Source organism: Dendrobates tinctorius, unplaced genomic scaffold (genome assembly GCF_039654945.1).
Source record: "Dendrobates tinctorius isolate UK_male_01 unplaced genomic scaffold, ASM3965494v1 ptg000310l, whole genome shotgun sequence".
Lineage (NCBI taxonomy): Eukaryota > Metazoa > Chordata > Amphibia > Anura > Dendrobatidae > Dendrobates > Dendrobates tinctorius.
In genome coordinates, this window is record NW_027361977.1 from 2,055,571 (window position 1) to 2,071,433 (window position 15,863).

General features: G+C 39.9%; 1 protein-coding gene across 8 annotated transcripts in view; it reads right to left on the reverse strand.

Moving 5' to 3' along the window:
- Positions 1-4,425: 4,425 nt before the first annotated feature.
- SERAC1 (serine active site containing 1) overlaps positions 4,426-15,863 on the reverse strand; it is a 1,540,408-nt gene continuing 1,528,970 nt past the window's right edge. For all 8 annotated transcript variants that reach the window (XM_073561007.1, XM_073561005.1, XM_073561004.1 and 5 more), the window contains one exon: positions 4,426-4,684. In XM_073561007.1, the coding sequence (XP_073417108.1) occupies positions 4,545-4,684 (140 nt within the window). In that variant the 3' untranslated portion in view covers positions 4,426-4,544. The remainder of the gene's footprint in view (positions 4,685-15,863) is intronic.

The following is a 15,863-nucleotide window of genomic DNA, read 5'->3' on the forward strand; positions in this document are numbered from 1 at the left end:
GTCTTCCGTGTCTCTTGACTGTGACATTTAACATCACATGGACCTCATTGACTATAGCAGGCACATTGGGTCTGGTTGTCTGCATTAGCTGTTATACATAGCACTAGGGCCTCGAAAAAGTCAACGCAAACCACGTGTCGGGGTTCTCCTGTCTGCACCACTGAGGTAATATGCATTCATTACACTGTTTACCTAAGGCACTTTAGCCTCTAAAGCCCCCGTTACACACTGCGATATCGCTAGCAATATCGCTGTAAAGTCACCGATTTTGTGACGTTGCAGCGATATTACTAGCGATATCGCTGCATGTGATACTTACCTCCGACCGGCTCCCCCGCTGGTTATCGCTGATCGCGCGAGAAGCTCCTGGACCATTCCTCGTCGGTCACTTCCTGCGGCGCTTCCTGTGGTGCCGACGAGCGATGCGTGGAGCAGGGCGGGAGGACGCAGGATCGCCGCGTCTGACAGGTAAGTAGCGATCCTCGTCCCCTGCGATGTCGCTGGTGAGATCTGCCTGTGTGGCAGCTCACTAGCGACCACCTAGCGATGCACCAGCGATCCTGACGGCGTCATATCGCTGGTCGGGAACGCTGGTCCATCGCTAGGTGTAACGGTACCCTTACCTTCTTTGTTTACTCTTATGTTTCAGCATGCATCCTGGGGGTAATTATCCCTATACATTGCACTAGCAAGCATTACTGATTCTATTTACTTACTGTTTACATATCTTTGCACTCTGCACTTTTTTATGCCTTGATATTTTAAAACTCACACAATGAATACTGTTGAATACTGTCATGGTATCTTTATTTAAATCACAGGATTTTTTGATATACATGTGGAAATAAATCTTTGCTTCATGCGCAGTATTTTTGGGCATAATTTATCTGTATATGTAAATATCAATTCATATCAATTGGGATGTTTATTTTCTACAGTCATTTATGCTATTTACCGTCATGGTGCAGCGGTACCTTTCCTTGTTGCTGTGTCCTCATGTTTTATGTACTTATTGATTTTCTTATTTAATGAAAAATTTTTTTTTAAATAATACCATAATAAAATTTGAGATTTTTCAAGACTTGGCTTCCATTCTCCCTTTTTCGGATGATTTATATTTGAAGCTGTCTCCTAGGCATTTTCTCATTAGGAATTTCCTTTATATAATTGGTGGTGTGTGTATCTTCTAGTGGCTCCTTTTTTCCTTTTGTCTTTACATGCACATTACCATTGATACTGCAACCAGTAGTTTATCCTTGATTAGTGGTGCGCCTGGATTTTTGTATTTATTTCAGGTCAGAGGGCGCGATGACATCACGTCCTTGCAACCTCTGCCTGAACAGTCACAGTGCAGAGAGCCAGAAGATGCCGATAATGAGGAGCACGGAGCAGAGCATTGGCCAGCGAGGAGAGGTGAGTATTTCTTTTTTTATTATGTTTGGAGCATTATATGGGGCCAATCATACTCTGGAGCATCATATATGGGGCCCATCATGTACTGGAGCATCATCTGTGGTCCATTATATATGGAACATCATATGGGACCCATTATATATGGAACATCATATGGGACCCATTATATATGGAGCATCATATAGGGCTCCTTGTATATGGAGCATTATATGGGGCTCATTATTCTATATAGAGCACTATGTGGTGCCCATAAAACTGTATGGAGCAATATATGGGGCACTATGTGGTGCCCATAACACTGTATGGAGGACTATACTGTCTGGTTTCTGAGCCATTGTAGAATTTAAAATAGATATCATTTACCTAATGTAATAAGTAAGTGAAATCTTTGGCATTGTACTATACCTAAATTTCTCAGCTGTATCTGTGCATCGTGAATTGTGGTATGTGTTAAAGGGGCCCACTGAGACTCTTCGCCCTGGGTCCACAAAAACCTAGAGCCGGCCCTGGATCTCACTGTGGTTCGCTGGAATCCTAAAGCTTGAGAAATGTCTTTATAACCTTTTCCACACTGATCGATCTCAATTTCTTTGTTTCTCATTTGTTCCAAAATTTATTTGAATTGCGGCATGTCTAACTTTTGAAGATCTTTAGGACTACTTAACTTTGTAAGGGAAGTCCTATTTAAGTGATTTCTTATTGAGAACATTTGTGGCAGTAATGAGACCTGTGTGTAGCTAGGTAATTTGAACTCAGCTTCCCAAAGATGTGATAAACCACAGTTAATTTATGTTGTATGGGGGGGGCAATCGCTTTTTCACATAGCTGTGTATATGCAGTATTTCTTAAAACCTAAACAGGGAAGAGAAGACCAAATGGGCAAACTTAGGAGCTGGAGAAGAAGGTATGGGAAAGGTAAGAGGGAGGGGGAACAAGGATATTAAAGGGATGAAGGTGGGGAGTCAAAGAGAAAGGGGAGTAGAGATAAACATAGAGAAGTCCACTGGGAGTAAACATCATGGCTAGTAAAAAACATATTGCCACGGTTCCGCCCCCTTGGTGTGTCTAGGATGCAGTTACTGACAGCTTGGCTGTCTAATCCAGTACAGGGGAATGCTGACGCTGTCAGTACTTTGACAGCTTGACCATCCAATCTGGCTTAGGGGCATGCTGAGTTTTCAGTGTGTTGATTGACTGCTCGACTATCCAATCTGTGACTGGGAGGCATTGACTGTCTACAAGTGTTCACTACCATGCTACTTAACTCATCTGTTTCTCCCAGACCTCTGACAGACGTACATTCAGCTTGTGAGGTTTGTGCGCCCTGTGCCTTGAGTTCTGTGTGCTTGATCATTTGCTGCCTTACCTTGGACTTTGTTCTGACCATCTGACTGTTTACCCCTTTCTGCTGTGATCTGTTATCCTCCTGGCATTCTGACCTCGGAACATTACCTGACCACACTTTTGCCTTTTCCTTCTGTTTATGATGTACTCTCCTGGCTTCTGACCTTGGACTCCTTGACCATACTGACTCTTGGCTTGGCCGTGAGAAGTGACTAGCATCACACATATATTTCACAGTAAAATATGATGACAAAGCAAAAAACTGCTGGTTATAAGTCTAAGGTAAACTATGATAACAGACGCTGCATTGGGAGTAAAATGAGAATTCCATAAATACCATTTAATGTCATATTTTAGGAAATAATTATTTTTTTAAAGTTATGGCGAGTTCGAATGTCTTGTGTGAAACTTTGCCAATTAACTCACTGATTCTGGGGGTATTAATTGCTTTCCATTTGGCTCCTATGAGGAGTTTGGCTACATCAATGATATGAAGAGCAATATATTTAATATCTTTAGAGAGAGCGTATGCCTCTAAAGAGAGGAGAAATAATTGAGGAAATATTTATATTTCCTTTCCCCAACTTGGATGAGAGATCTGTATTTTCTTGTTTTAGGGTTTTTAGTTTTGGAGAAGACCAAAAAATGTGCATGATATTCCCACTGTTCCCACAATCTCAGAAAGGTTTGGAAAAGCTTTCTTTAGTCTAACTGGAGTAAGATGGCATCTAGAGAAAATTTTGTAAAAGTATTCATATATGTTGGCATTGATTTTAGTTTTGTAGGACAATTTAAAGGCACATTTCCAATTCTCAAAAGGAAATGTTTTATTTAAGTCTGACTCCCATATGTATAGAGGTATTAATTGTAACATCACTGTCTGCGTTCATAATATAAATGTTCTTCATTTTCAAAAAGGAGCTTAAATCTGGGTTATTTAAGAGAAGGGAGATAGCACGAGGAAGTACTATAGGGAGATTTAGCTTGTGCCTCACAAATTTACTAAGGGAAAATAAATTGAGGAGTTATTTGTATGATATGTTGTACAAGCTTTTAAGAGTCTGGAAATTAACAATAATATCTTTGTGCCGAAAACTAGAGAAGAACAATCCTTAATTCCCAATTTTATCCATTTCCCAAATGGGAATTCTGGAATAGGGGTTTGGAAAATACTTATTGTAATATTCTCTAGTGGGATATTAGAAGTGTTGTGTTTAGTTAATTTGTTTAGTCTTTTCCATTGGACAATAGACGCTTTTAATAAGAATTTAGTGGTAAGTGGGAGAGAGGGAACCAATGGGTTTATTAGAATAAGAGGGAACAGGAGAAAATTATTAATTATCTCTTTAGGAAACAGTTTAGTTTATTTTTTGAAAACCAGGTTCTATTCTACTTTGCCAAATTATATTTGCGTCATAGTACACTTGGATGTTGGGTAAAGGGAAACCACCTCTCTCCTTTGCATTGAACAGGAGATTTTTTGGAAATTCTGGGGGGTTTGTCACTCCAGATGTAATTGGAAAGTTAAGACAATTCATTTTTTAAGACAAAACTGTTCTTCTCTGTTCTGGCTAATATAAGTTGGTCCAAGTTGTTGATCTATATGCTCCACAGATAAGATTTGCCTTTATAAGATAACCCCTTTAAAAAAGCAAAAACAAACAAATATTAACGATTGTGAATTTAGTAATTGTACAATTATTGCAGATATACATTTTACAATTAGCTGTCATTTCATAAAAAAGTGTGAGACATAAATATAAAAGATTGAGACTTTTTTCAGTTGGTCATTGCTTTTTAAGGTCAGTTTCCAATGCATCAATGATGAACTGCAAAGTATGTTGGTAGATGAGCGAATCCTTACTCTTTGGCTTGCAGATATTAAGGTGGTTTACTTGTACAGGAATAATGTTGCCAATACCCAAATCTGAACAAAAAATAAGAAGAAAAAATCATACTTATTAATTAAATTGTGTCCACATATTTTTCCTAAAGCAAGAATGCTGCTATTTATTAACAGCACGATGACGTTACAGACCTATTCATAATACAGCGATTAAATAAATAATTTTCTCATATGCTAATAATCAAAAAGAAAGAATTGCAAGCCTTCTCCTATACATTACAACAGTAGCGGATATACCACATGTGCAGCCAGTGGGGCTGCACCGGGGCCCGGAAGCGGAGGGGGGGCCCTGCAAAGTGGCTAACACTGAAGGTTATCTGGCTTGGTTATCTGGTCCCAAGGCTCCGGGGGCCCTGACCAGATTGCCCTCATGTGCGGTGAGCAGGGAGCGATCCCTGCAGGTCCGCTGCCTACAGGAGAAAATGGCAGCAGAGTGGAGCTGCAGGGATCAGTTCTGCTTCCTGTCTGACACAGCAGCGCGGCTGGATGTCGGCTATGTCAGAGAGAAACCTGCCGGCAACAAAGATGCTGCAGCTGCAGGAACGTGCGGAGAGGTGAGTGTTGTGTGGCAGCGGCGAAATGTGCAGAGAGGTGAGGGGTGCTGTGTGTGTATAGGTGGTGGAAGGGGCAATGGAGGTAATGGAGAAGACAATTATTGAGGTGGTGAGAGAGAAGGCCATAATGCAGGTGGTGGAAAGGGCAATGATGGGAGTGGTGGAGGAGAAGGCAATGATGGAGGTGATAGAGAGGGCAATGATGTGGATGGTGGGGGAGAACGCAATGATGGAGGTGATGGAGAGGAAAATGACGGGGGTGGAGGGGAGAGAACTATGATGGAGGTGGTGATAGTCCTCATGTCACCGCTCAGCAATACAATCAGATGTAGCAGAGTTGGAGTTTGTCGAGGGATATCATCATTATGGATTAATGATAAACAGGTGAGAATTACTTTGATTTTTATATTAATAAATGGGAAAGATGGGATTTATTGGGGAGTGTTTTGTTCAATTAAATGACTTTTTTCTGTGTGTTTCCTTTTTAGTTTTGACTAAGGGTTTAGTAATGGGGGTTTCTTATAGAGGCCACTCCATTACTAACTCCTGGGCTTGATGTCTGTAGACATAAAACAGCTGACATCAACCCCAAAACCATTACCCCACTTGCCAATGCAGCAGGCAAGTGGGAAGGAAAAGGGCCAGAATAGGCGAATCTAATAGATACACAATTTCTGTGGCAGTTTAGGACTGATGTTATTAGACTGGGAGGGAGCTAATATCCTCAGCCCCTTCCCAGCCTATAAAGGTCAGCTCACAATTGTCTGTTTAGCTTTCATTAAAAATATGGGCAGCCCCACATCATTTTTGGGGGGTATTAATAGGTTGGAAAGCTTGATGGATATTGGCCACTTCTCAGAATAATAACAACAGTCCTCAGCTGTCTGCTTTCCTTGGGCTGGTTATTAACAATAGGGGGAGCTGACGTTGTTTTTTTTCATTTATTTATTTAACAAGTGCAGTAAAATACACACCCAAGGTAACCTTAGTTCACAGCCTCCAGCAGCTGTAAACTCCAGTAACTTAAAGTTTCACTAAAAGTCTCCTTTAAGGTTTCCAGGTCTCATAGCTGCCGGGAGACCCAGTGGCTGTGAATGATGGTAATCTTCAAGCTTACCTACGTTTGCAGCCCCCAGATCTCACAGCATCTCAAGTGACAGACTTGCGGTTGTTCATCAGACCGGCAATGGCACTGTGCTCCATGTGAACCAGCTGCTATAAACTCAGGCGACCTTACAGTATGGTTATTTCAGTTCGCAGCCGCACTACCCTCATGAGAATCGGTTACTATGAACTGAGATAACTTTACTGATGTCAATTTAGTTCAAAGCAGCCGTGCTTTCGTGACACCCGGCAGTTGTTGTAGCTCCAGTGTATGGAGCTGCATTCTTCCAAAATCATTACCTCACTTCCCAACGCACCAGGGCAAATGGGAAGAGCCAAAGCTAAGCGCCAAAATTGGTGCAACTATTGGCTGCACCATTTCTGGGGCAACTTAGAGCTGATGTTATCAGTCTGATGTTATTAGTCCATGGTCCCTTCTCAGCCTATTAACATCAGCCCACAGATGTATGTTTAGCCTTCACTAGTTAGTAAAAATAGGGGGAACCCCACAATGTTATTTTTTTTAATTATTTAGATGAATAATTTAAAAAAACGGCGTGGGGTCCCCCCATTTTTGATAAGCAGCTAATCTAGAGCAGACAGCTCGGGGCTGATATTCTTACGCTGGGAAGGCCCATGGATATTTGGCCCTTCCCAGCCTAAAAATAGAAACCCACAACCACCCAAAAAAGGCACATCCATTTGATGTGCCCACTCTGGTACTTTGCCTGGCTCTTCCTGCTTGACCTGGTGCATTGGAAGCGGGGTAATATTTTGGGGTTGATGTCAGCTTTACAATGTCAGCTGACTGACTTCAAGCCCAGGGGTTAGTAATGAAAAGGTGTCTATCAGACACCCCCATTACTAACCCAGTAAGTAAAAGGTAATAAAGACACACACAGAAAAAAGTCATTTAATTGAACAAAACAATTTCTGAGAATTACCCTCTTTTCCCCTTTTAGCATAAAAAATCAAAGTAATCCTAGTCTGTCCACTATTAATCCATAATGATGTCCCATGACAATCCTCAACTCTGCTACATCTGATTGCTGAGCAGTGACATGAGTAATGTGACCACTCAGCCCAGCAACCAGATCAAATTGAGCTTAGCGTTAGAATGCTTCTGTCTGAAACTCTGAAAAATGGGGTTCCTGTGTATCCGCGAACTGGGCCATTGACTTTAATGAACCCGACAAAGCTATTTTGCGCTGCCTAATCTCATATGAAGCAGTCTCTACCTTTTTTTAGGTGGGCACAAAAACAAGGTTGTGCTTTAACCCCTTTTTGACATTAGACACAATAATCCCTCTATGTGCCCTGGGCCTATTTGACCAGGGACGGATTAGTACATCTGCGCAATCGCCCACGCACACAGGGTGTGTGTGGGCGATTGCTGCAGGTGTCCGCTGATTCTGACAGCTGACACCCAGCACTAAGTGCCAGGAGCAGTCACAGACTGATCCCAGCACTTTAACCCCCAAAATGCTGTAATCCAAAACATTCACAGAAAAACACAGTATAACAAACGTATAAAAATACTCTGTTGTAAAAAAATATATATAACAGTAAACAGCAAGTGCTAGTAAAAAGATCATAACAAAACAGGGTATTTAGTTGATACATTTTTTGCAAAAAATGTATACTAAGCCGCTCTACCAAATGTCAAGGTATACCCATATCAGAGCAGTCCCTAACGGATCTATTTAAAACCTGACCATGTGAATAGTACCTACATGGGCAGGATTCAGAAAGGTAATGTCTGATGTGGATAATAACACAGGTCTGCAAAAAAAATTTTTCAAGAGCTGTTTTGGTTATTCCACGTAATCCTTATGTTTTTGAGTGTGCTGAATCTGAAAATGACCTCAGTTTTGTCAGAGGACATCACGTTTCTGACAATTTAAGTAACTATGTTAAATAAGACAATACCTCAAAATAAATGAAAATAGACTCATAAAATTAATTTTTTATTACAAATGTTTCATGAAAATCATTTTTTTAACTGCAATGAGCTCACTAACACACACTAAAATCGATTTTTCTTCCCTGTGAGGCTTCTCTTGGTACATTTACGCTTGTGAGTAGCATCTGTAATGTCTCTCTGAAGCGTCCAACAGTAGTCTGCCATCATTGTAATGCTCCATCTTTCCTGGTATCTTCTTTCCATCTCTTTAATGTCCTGGTGGAATCATTCACCTTGCTCTTCACTGACAGCTCCCAAATTTTCAGGAAAGTTGTCAAGGTGGGAATGGAGGAAATGCACTTTCAAACTCATCAGGCAACCTAAAGCTTGAAATGCTTTCAGCATTTGTCTGACGATTTTTTTGTAGTCAGGGTCTTTGTTATTGCCTAAAAATTTCTCTATGACCTCTTTAAATGGAATCCACCCTTCTTTTTGAGGATGCGTCATGGTATTGATAAACTCTTGATCAGCTATAAGCCTTCTAATGTCTGGTCTGACGAGCACACCTTCCTTCAATTTTGCCTCCGAGAGGCCTGGAAACTTGGTGACCAAGTATTTGAAGCATTCTCCATCTTTTGGAAGTGATTTTACGAATTGCTTCATCAATCCCAATTTGATGTGGAGAGGTGGTAGAAGAACTTTATGGGGAGGAACCAAAGTTTCTCGGAGGACATTTTTTTCACCAACTGAGAGCACCCTCGGCTGCCAATTCTTCTTGGTCCAGTGATTTTGTCGATCTCGACTGTCCCATAGACACAGAAAACAAGGGTATTTGGTATACCCAGCTTGTTGCCCGAGCAGCATGCACAATACTTTCAAATCCCCGCACACTTGCCAACCGTGGTCTTCATGTTTAAGTTTACGAAGAACCAATTCCAAGTTCTCGTAGGTTTCCTTGAGGTGTACGGAATGACCTACAGGGATGGAAGCATAAAAACCGCCATTGTGAAGTAAAACTGCTTTGAGACTTCTTTTTGAAGAATCTATAAAAAGACGCCATTGCGCTGAATCATATTGGATTTTGAATTGACCCATCAAACTTTCGACATTGATGCAATAAACCAACTTATCTTCCTGGGCAAAGTAAGGAACGAACTCGTCTTCACGATGTCTGAACCATGAAAAAGACACTCCTGCCAACAATAAATTCTTGCTTTTGAGCCTTGATCCGAGTAACTCAGCAGCATCTTTGGGAAGATTCAAGTCTCTTACCAAATCATTCATCTCCTGGGAAAACAATTTTGGTCTTGTATCATCTTCAAAGTCAGAACTTGATTCATCATCTGGTTCAGGTATGACTCCACCTTCATCGGAGCTAGTTATCTCTTCCAAGGTAGCAGGGGCCTTGGCTACTGGTATATCTGTGCCATTTGGGATGGGACGAATTGCTGAGTGAATATTGGGGTATGAAATGGAATGCTTCCATTTTGAATTATACCCTTTCACATCGCATGAACAAAAGTAACAATCGTCACTATGGTTCTTTTACTCTTGCCATACCACAGGAATCCCTTAACAGAAAGCTTTTTTCTTACCCTTGAACCAATTTCGGAGGTCCTCCACACACAGTTTGCACACTTTATGAGGCGCCCAAGCTTTATTTTGATCTCCAAGCTTTAGTCCGAAATATGCGAAGTATACTTTTTTCACAAAGTCTGTAATATTCAGCTGTTGCTTCAACACTGTATATTCACCACAAATGTAACAGAAACTGTCAGGTGAATTAATACACTTCCGCTGAGCCATAATGCTAATTTTGGGAAACACGGTTGAATATGACGAGCTAACACGAACTGAGATTAAAAAGCGTGAACAGGCGAGAACCAAGATAAAACAATTGAAACAAGCCTGGGCATGTCAGAGCCCGCTCGTTCAGCTTGCAACATGTTGGTGCTGGTTTCATTAGCTCACTCTGCAAGTTCTTTTCTTTGAAAGTTATATTTTTTTGGCATTGTATATCTTCAATGCATTAATGTGAATTAATTAATAGTAATTTTGACTTTCAAAACCCTAAGATTAAAAAAAAAAATTGAGAAAAATTTACTAAATTTGAAGAGAATTTTGCATTTTGTGACAAATCCTGGCGTCCAGGATTTTTTTCAATATTTTTTCGTTTTCAGCACACCAAAATACATGGAAATTACATGAAAATAATCAAACAGCTTTTTAGTCACAGACCTGTGTAGTAATAATAATAAATTTTATTTCTATAGCGCATATTCCGCAGCACTTTACATTTCAGAGGGGACATGTACAGACAATAGACATTACAGGATACGCTGTGGAAGACGGCTTATATGTGCATGGCCCAAAAGGGAGGGGTGGAGACCTCCCAAATCTTGAAAAAACAAGAAACCAATTGAATACAAATACATGGGCCCCTCTTTTGGTGGTGTGAACACTGTCCTATGGACTTGTTCGCTGTGTGCATGGGCCATGTGTTTGTATTTGAATCCAAAACAATCGCAGCATTCCGGAAGCCAATTGAGAGCTAATTGCCCCTCTGCCTTTGGATCAGAGACCCTGCAGCATGATGCGGGGTCCCAATCGTTGCCAGGAAACTTGCTGTTCATGCCCAGTGCATGATAAGCAACTTTGTCTGTCATTGCAGAGCTGACAGTTTCTACAGCATGGGGATGCTGCTGAATCCCCATGCTGTACAAGCGATCAGCCTGCAAAACATGAAAATTCCATCGTGGGACAAAGTAAAAAAGTTAGAAAAAAGTAAAAAACAAATTTAACGTAATGGTAAAAATATTTTTTTTAAATAACTAAAAAAATCAAAGGATATTGTCTCTCTTCAAATAAATATTTGAATTAAAAAAATATAACCAATAAAAGTACACATATTTGTTATCACCGCGTCTGCAACGACCTGACCTATATAACTGTCCCAGTAGTTAACACCTTTAGCGAACACCATAAAAAATAAATAAAAAAGGCAAAAAAACAACACTTTATTATCATAGCACAGAACAAAAAGTGGAACAAAACGCAATCAAAAAGACGATTATAAATAAACATAAAGTAGTACCACTGAAATCAATTATATCAAATCTTTATTATTACAGTGGTAAGGCTAGTTTCACACTTGCTTTTTTTTGCAGCGCGTTTTTCCCGCAAAAAAACGCATTAAAAAAACGCATACAAAAGCATACAACTGCTGCGTTTTTTTCAAGCATTTTTATGAGCATGCATGAAAAAAACGCAGCGTTTTTATGCGTTTGTATGCGTTTTTAGTGCGTTTTTACCGCGTTTGCGTTTTTTTCCAACATTAGGTGGCCCCTCACACTAACCCAAACCATGACTTTACTAACCCTAACCCTGACCCTAACCCTAACCCTAACCCTAACTAACCCTAACCCTGACCCTAACCCTTAACCAAACCATACTTAACCCTAACCCAAACCCTAAACCCTAACTAACCCTAACCCTAACCCTGACCCTAACCCTAACCCTAACTAACCCTAACCCTAACCCTAACCCTGACCCTAACCCTTAACCAAACCATACTTAACCCTAACCCAAACCCTAAACCCTAACTAACCCTAACCCTGACCCTAACCCTAACCCTAACCCTAACCCTAACTAACCCTAACCCTAACCCTAACCCTGACCCTAACCCTTAACCAAACCATACTTAACCCTAACCCAAACCCTAAACCCTAACTAACCCTAACCCTAACCCTGACCCTGACCCTTAACCAAACCATACTTAACCCTAACCCTGACCCTAACCCTAACCCTAACCCTGACCCTGACCCTAACTCTTAACCAAACCATACATAACCCTAACCCTGACCCTAACCCCAACCCTGACCCTGACCCTAACCCTAAACCCCTTTAACTAACCCTAACTCTAACCCAAACCCCTAAATTCCATGGTTAAAAAAAAACGCTTGTGCAAAAAAACGCATACATAAGCATGCCAATGTGCACATATGCGCACCCATAGGCTATAATGGCCATTTTTAGCGCAAAACGTGCGCATATGTGCGCATGCGCTTTTTTGCAGGGCCAAAAAATGCAACATGCTGCGTCTGGAAAATACCAACGCACACCCCAAAAAAACGCAGCGCATGAAAATCGCATACGTGCGCATGCCAGTGCGCAGGTATGCGCACCCATGTTAAATATAGGGGAAAAAACGCATGCGCACATATGCATTTTTTTCTAGCGCTAAAAAACGCAAATGTGAAACCAGCCTAAAATGCATATAAAAATAATAATTAGTGAAAAATAACAAAACACTGCTAACTATAAGTGTCCACACCACTATTGTACATAAAGAATATTATGTAAAGATTTTTTTTAATATATACAAAAAAGGCTCTGAAAGAGGATCATAATCAATTATCAGGAATAACCTGATCAATATAAATTTATGATAGCCATTAAAATAAATTCCAATATCTACAGATCAGGGACAACAGATCCAACAAGATAAGTAAATCAATAATTCTCACCATTATCCAATATTATAGTGACGTGGCACGTCCCCGACGCGCGTTTCGGAAGTTTTCCTTCGTCAGGTAGGTGTCAATCAAGTAGAACCCGGAACTACGCCACTATAATATTGGATAATGGTGAGAATTATTTATTTGTGGCGCCCTTATTTTTGATACATTTCTCCTTGTAAAAACATCACTATTGCGGTATGGGACATTGAATATCTTCCTCTTAGTCATGAGTCTATGGAGATATAGCACGCTGCACTTTATTTGGTATTGCCCTATTTCTATGAACAATTTTTTATTTTGCTATCAAACTAGAAGTGTGTTTTTCCTAGCACATAGCACTTTTTGATTGATTTGCACAACTATATATTGGTAGCTTTTGTATATATATATATATGAACAACGACAAAGCAAAGTCCAGCAATAACGTGAGCAATCCAGGATGCTGTTAAAAAATGTTTTCTTTTTATTCATAAATCCATTAAAATGCAATGGTCCAAGTAGTTCAAAACAGCAATAACGCAGGAAAGTCGTGCAGATAGGACTACGCGTTTCAGCGGTAGAACCCGCCTTCTTCACGTGAAGAAGGCGGGTTCTACCGCTGAAACGCGTAGTCCTATCTGCACGACTTTCCTGCGTTATTGCTGTTTTGAACTGCCTGGACCATTGCATTTTAATGGATTTATGAAAAAAAGAAAAAATTTTTTAACAGCATCCTGGATTGCTCACGTTATTGCTGGACTTTGCTTTGTCGTTGTTCACATTTGTATGGATGGACTCCTACATCCAGATCCGGGCACAACAGAGTTAACCAGGTCAGCTGAGGTTCCAGGTGGTTCACAGGAGTGAGCTGGTCTACATTGTTGGATATATATATATATATATATATATATATATTTATTGTTAAACAAATAATTTTTTTGCAAAAAAATATTTAGCATATTTTTAGCACTATTTACTTATCTTGTTGGTTCTGTTGTCCCTGATCCATAGATAATGGAATTTATTTTAATGGCTATCATAAATTTATATTGATCAGGTTATTCCTCATAATTGATTATGATCCTCTTTTAGAGCCTTTTTTGTATATATTAATAAATTCTTTTTACATAATATTCTTTATATATAATAGTGGTGTGGACACTTCTAGTTAGCAATGTTTTGTTATTTTTGACTAATTATTATTTTTATATGTATTTTACCACTGTAATAATAAAGATTTGATATAATTATTATAATGCCACGTATATCTTTTTTGATCACTGATCCAGATTATGTTTTAATTGTAGAAAAGCGCCAAAACATAAAAAAAGTTATAAATGAGTTATCGCTGTAATCGTACTGACCCGAAGAATAAAATTGCCTTATCAATTTACCACGCACAAAACAGCATAACATCCCCCCCACAAAAAAGAAATTCCTGAATTGCTGTTTTTGCTCATTCTGCTTCCCAAAAATCAGAATAGAAAGCAAACGAAAAATGTCTTGTGGCCGAAAATGGTACCAATAAAAACGTCAACTGGTCCCTTAAAAAACAAGACTTCAGATGACTCTCAAAATGTGGTGATGCAAAAACTATTTTTTTGCAATAAAAAGAGTCTTTAGTGCGTGACAGTAGCGAAACATAAAAACCCGATATAAATTTGGTATCGCACCAACCTGAAGAATAAAGTCGACTAATCATAGAATCATAGTATCGTAGAGTTGGAAGGGACCTCCTGGGCCATCTGGTCCAACCCCCTGCTCAAAGCAGGATTCGCTAAATCATCCCAGTCAGGTGTCTGTCCAGCCTCTGTTTGAAGACTTCCATTGAAGGAGAACTCACCACTTCTCATGGCAGCCTGTTCCACTCATTGATCACTCTAACTGTCAAAAAGTTTTTTCTAATATCTAATCTGTGTCTCCTCCCATTCAGTTTCATCCCATTGCTTCTAGTCTTTCCTTGTGCAAATGAGAATAAAGTTGATCCTTCTACAATGTGACAGCCCTTTAGATATTTGTAGACAGCTATTAAGTCTCCTCTCAGTCTTCTCTTTTGCAAACTAATTGAATAGCTAAAAGGTTGAGACAAGAGCGCAATAGGGTCTTATCTGGGTAAAACGTATAAATAATTAGAGTATTTATACTCACCTTTGCAAAGAAAAAGTAAAGCCTGTATAGTATGTCAGCCTGCTGCACGTCCAACGGTCCACAGCGGAACCGCAACACAGTTACTTAGGAATAAATTCTTGGACTTTCAAGTGTGCTACCAGACAAATTCCATAACACACCAGGTTAAAAAAGTTAACCCTTTAATCCCTACGCGTTTCGAAGCATAACACTTCTTCTTCAGGGGTTGTCAACCCCTGAAGAAGAAGTGTTATGCTTCGAAACGCGTAGGGATTAAAGGGTTAACTTTTTTAACCTGGTGTGTTATGGAATTTGTCTGGCAGCGCACTTGAAAGTCCAAGAATTTATTCCTAAGTAACTTTTGCAAACTAAACATTCCCAAATCCTGCAACCTTTCCTCATAAGACAGGGTTGGCAGACCGGTAACCATTCTGGTTGCTCTTTTCTGAACTTGCTCCAGTTTGTTGATGTCTTTTTTAAAATGTGGCGCCCAAAACTGGACACAATATTCCAGATGAGGTCTGACCAAAGAGGAGTAGAGGGAAATAATGACTTCATGTGATCTAAACTGTATGCTTCTGTAAATACATCCTAGAATTGCATTTGCCTTTTTTGCAGCTGCAGCACACTGTTGACTCATATTCAGTCTGTGATCTATTAGTATACCCAAGTCTTTTTCACATGTGCTGTTGCTTAGCCCTATTCCTCCCATTCTGTATATGCTTTTTTGATTTTTATTGCCCAGATGTAGTACTTTTCATTTCTCCCTGTTAAAAACCATTTTGTTAGTTGCTGCCCACTTCTCCAGTTTATTTATATCTTTTTGAATCCTCTCTCTCTCTTCTCTAGTATTAGCTATCCCTCCTAGCTTTGTGTCATCAGCAAATTTAATCAGTTTACCCACAATTCCTTCAACTAAATCTTTGATAAAGATGTTGAACAATACAGGGCCCAGGACAGAGCCCTGTGGTACCCCACTTGCGACATTCTTCCAACTGGATGTGCAGCCATTT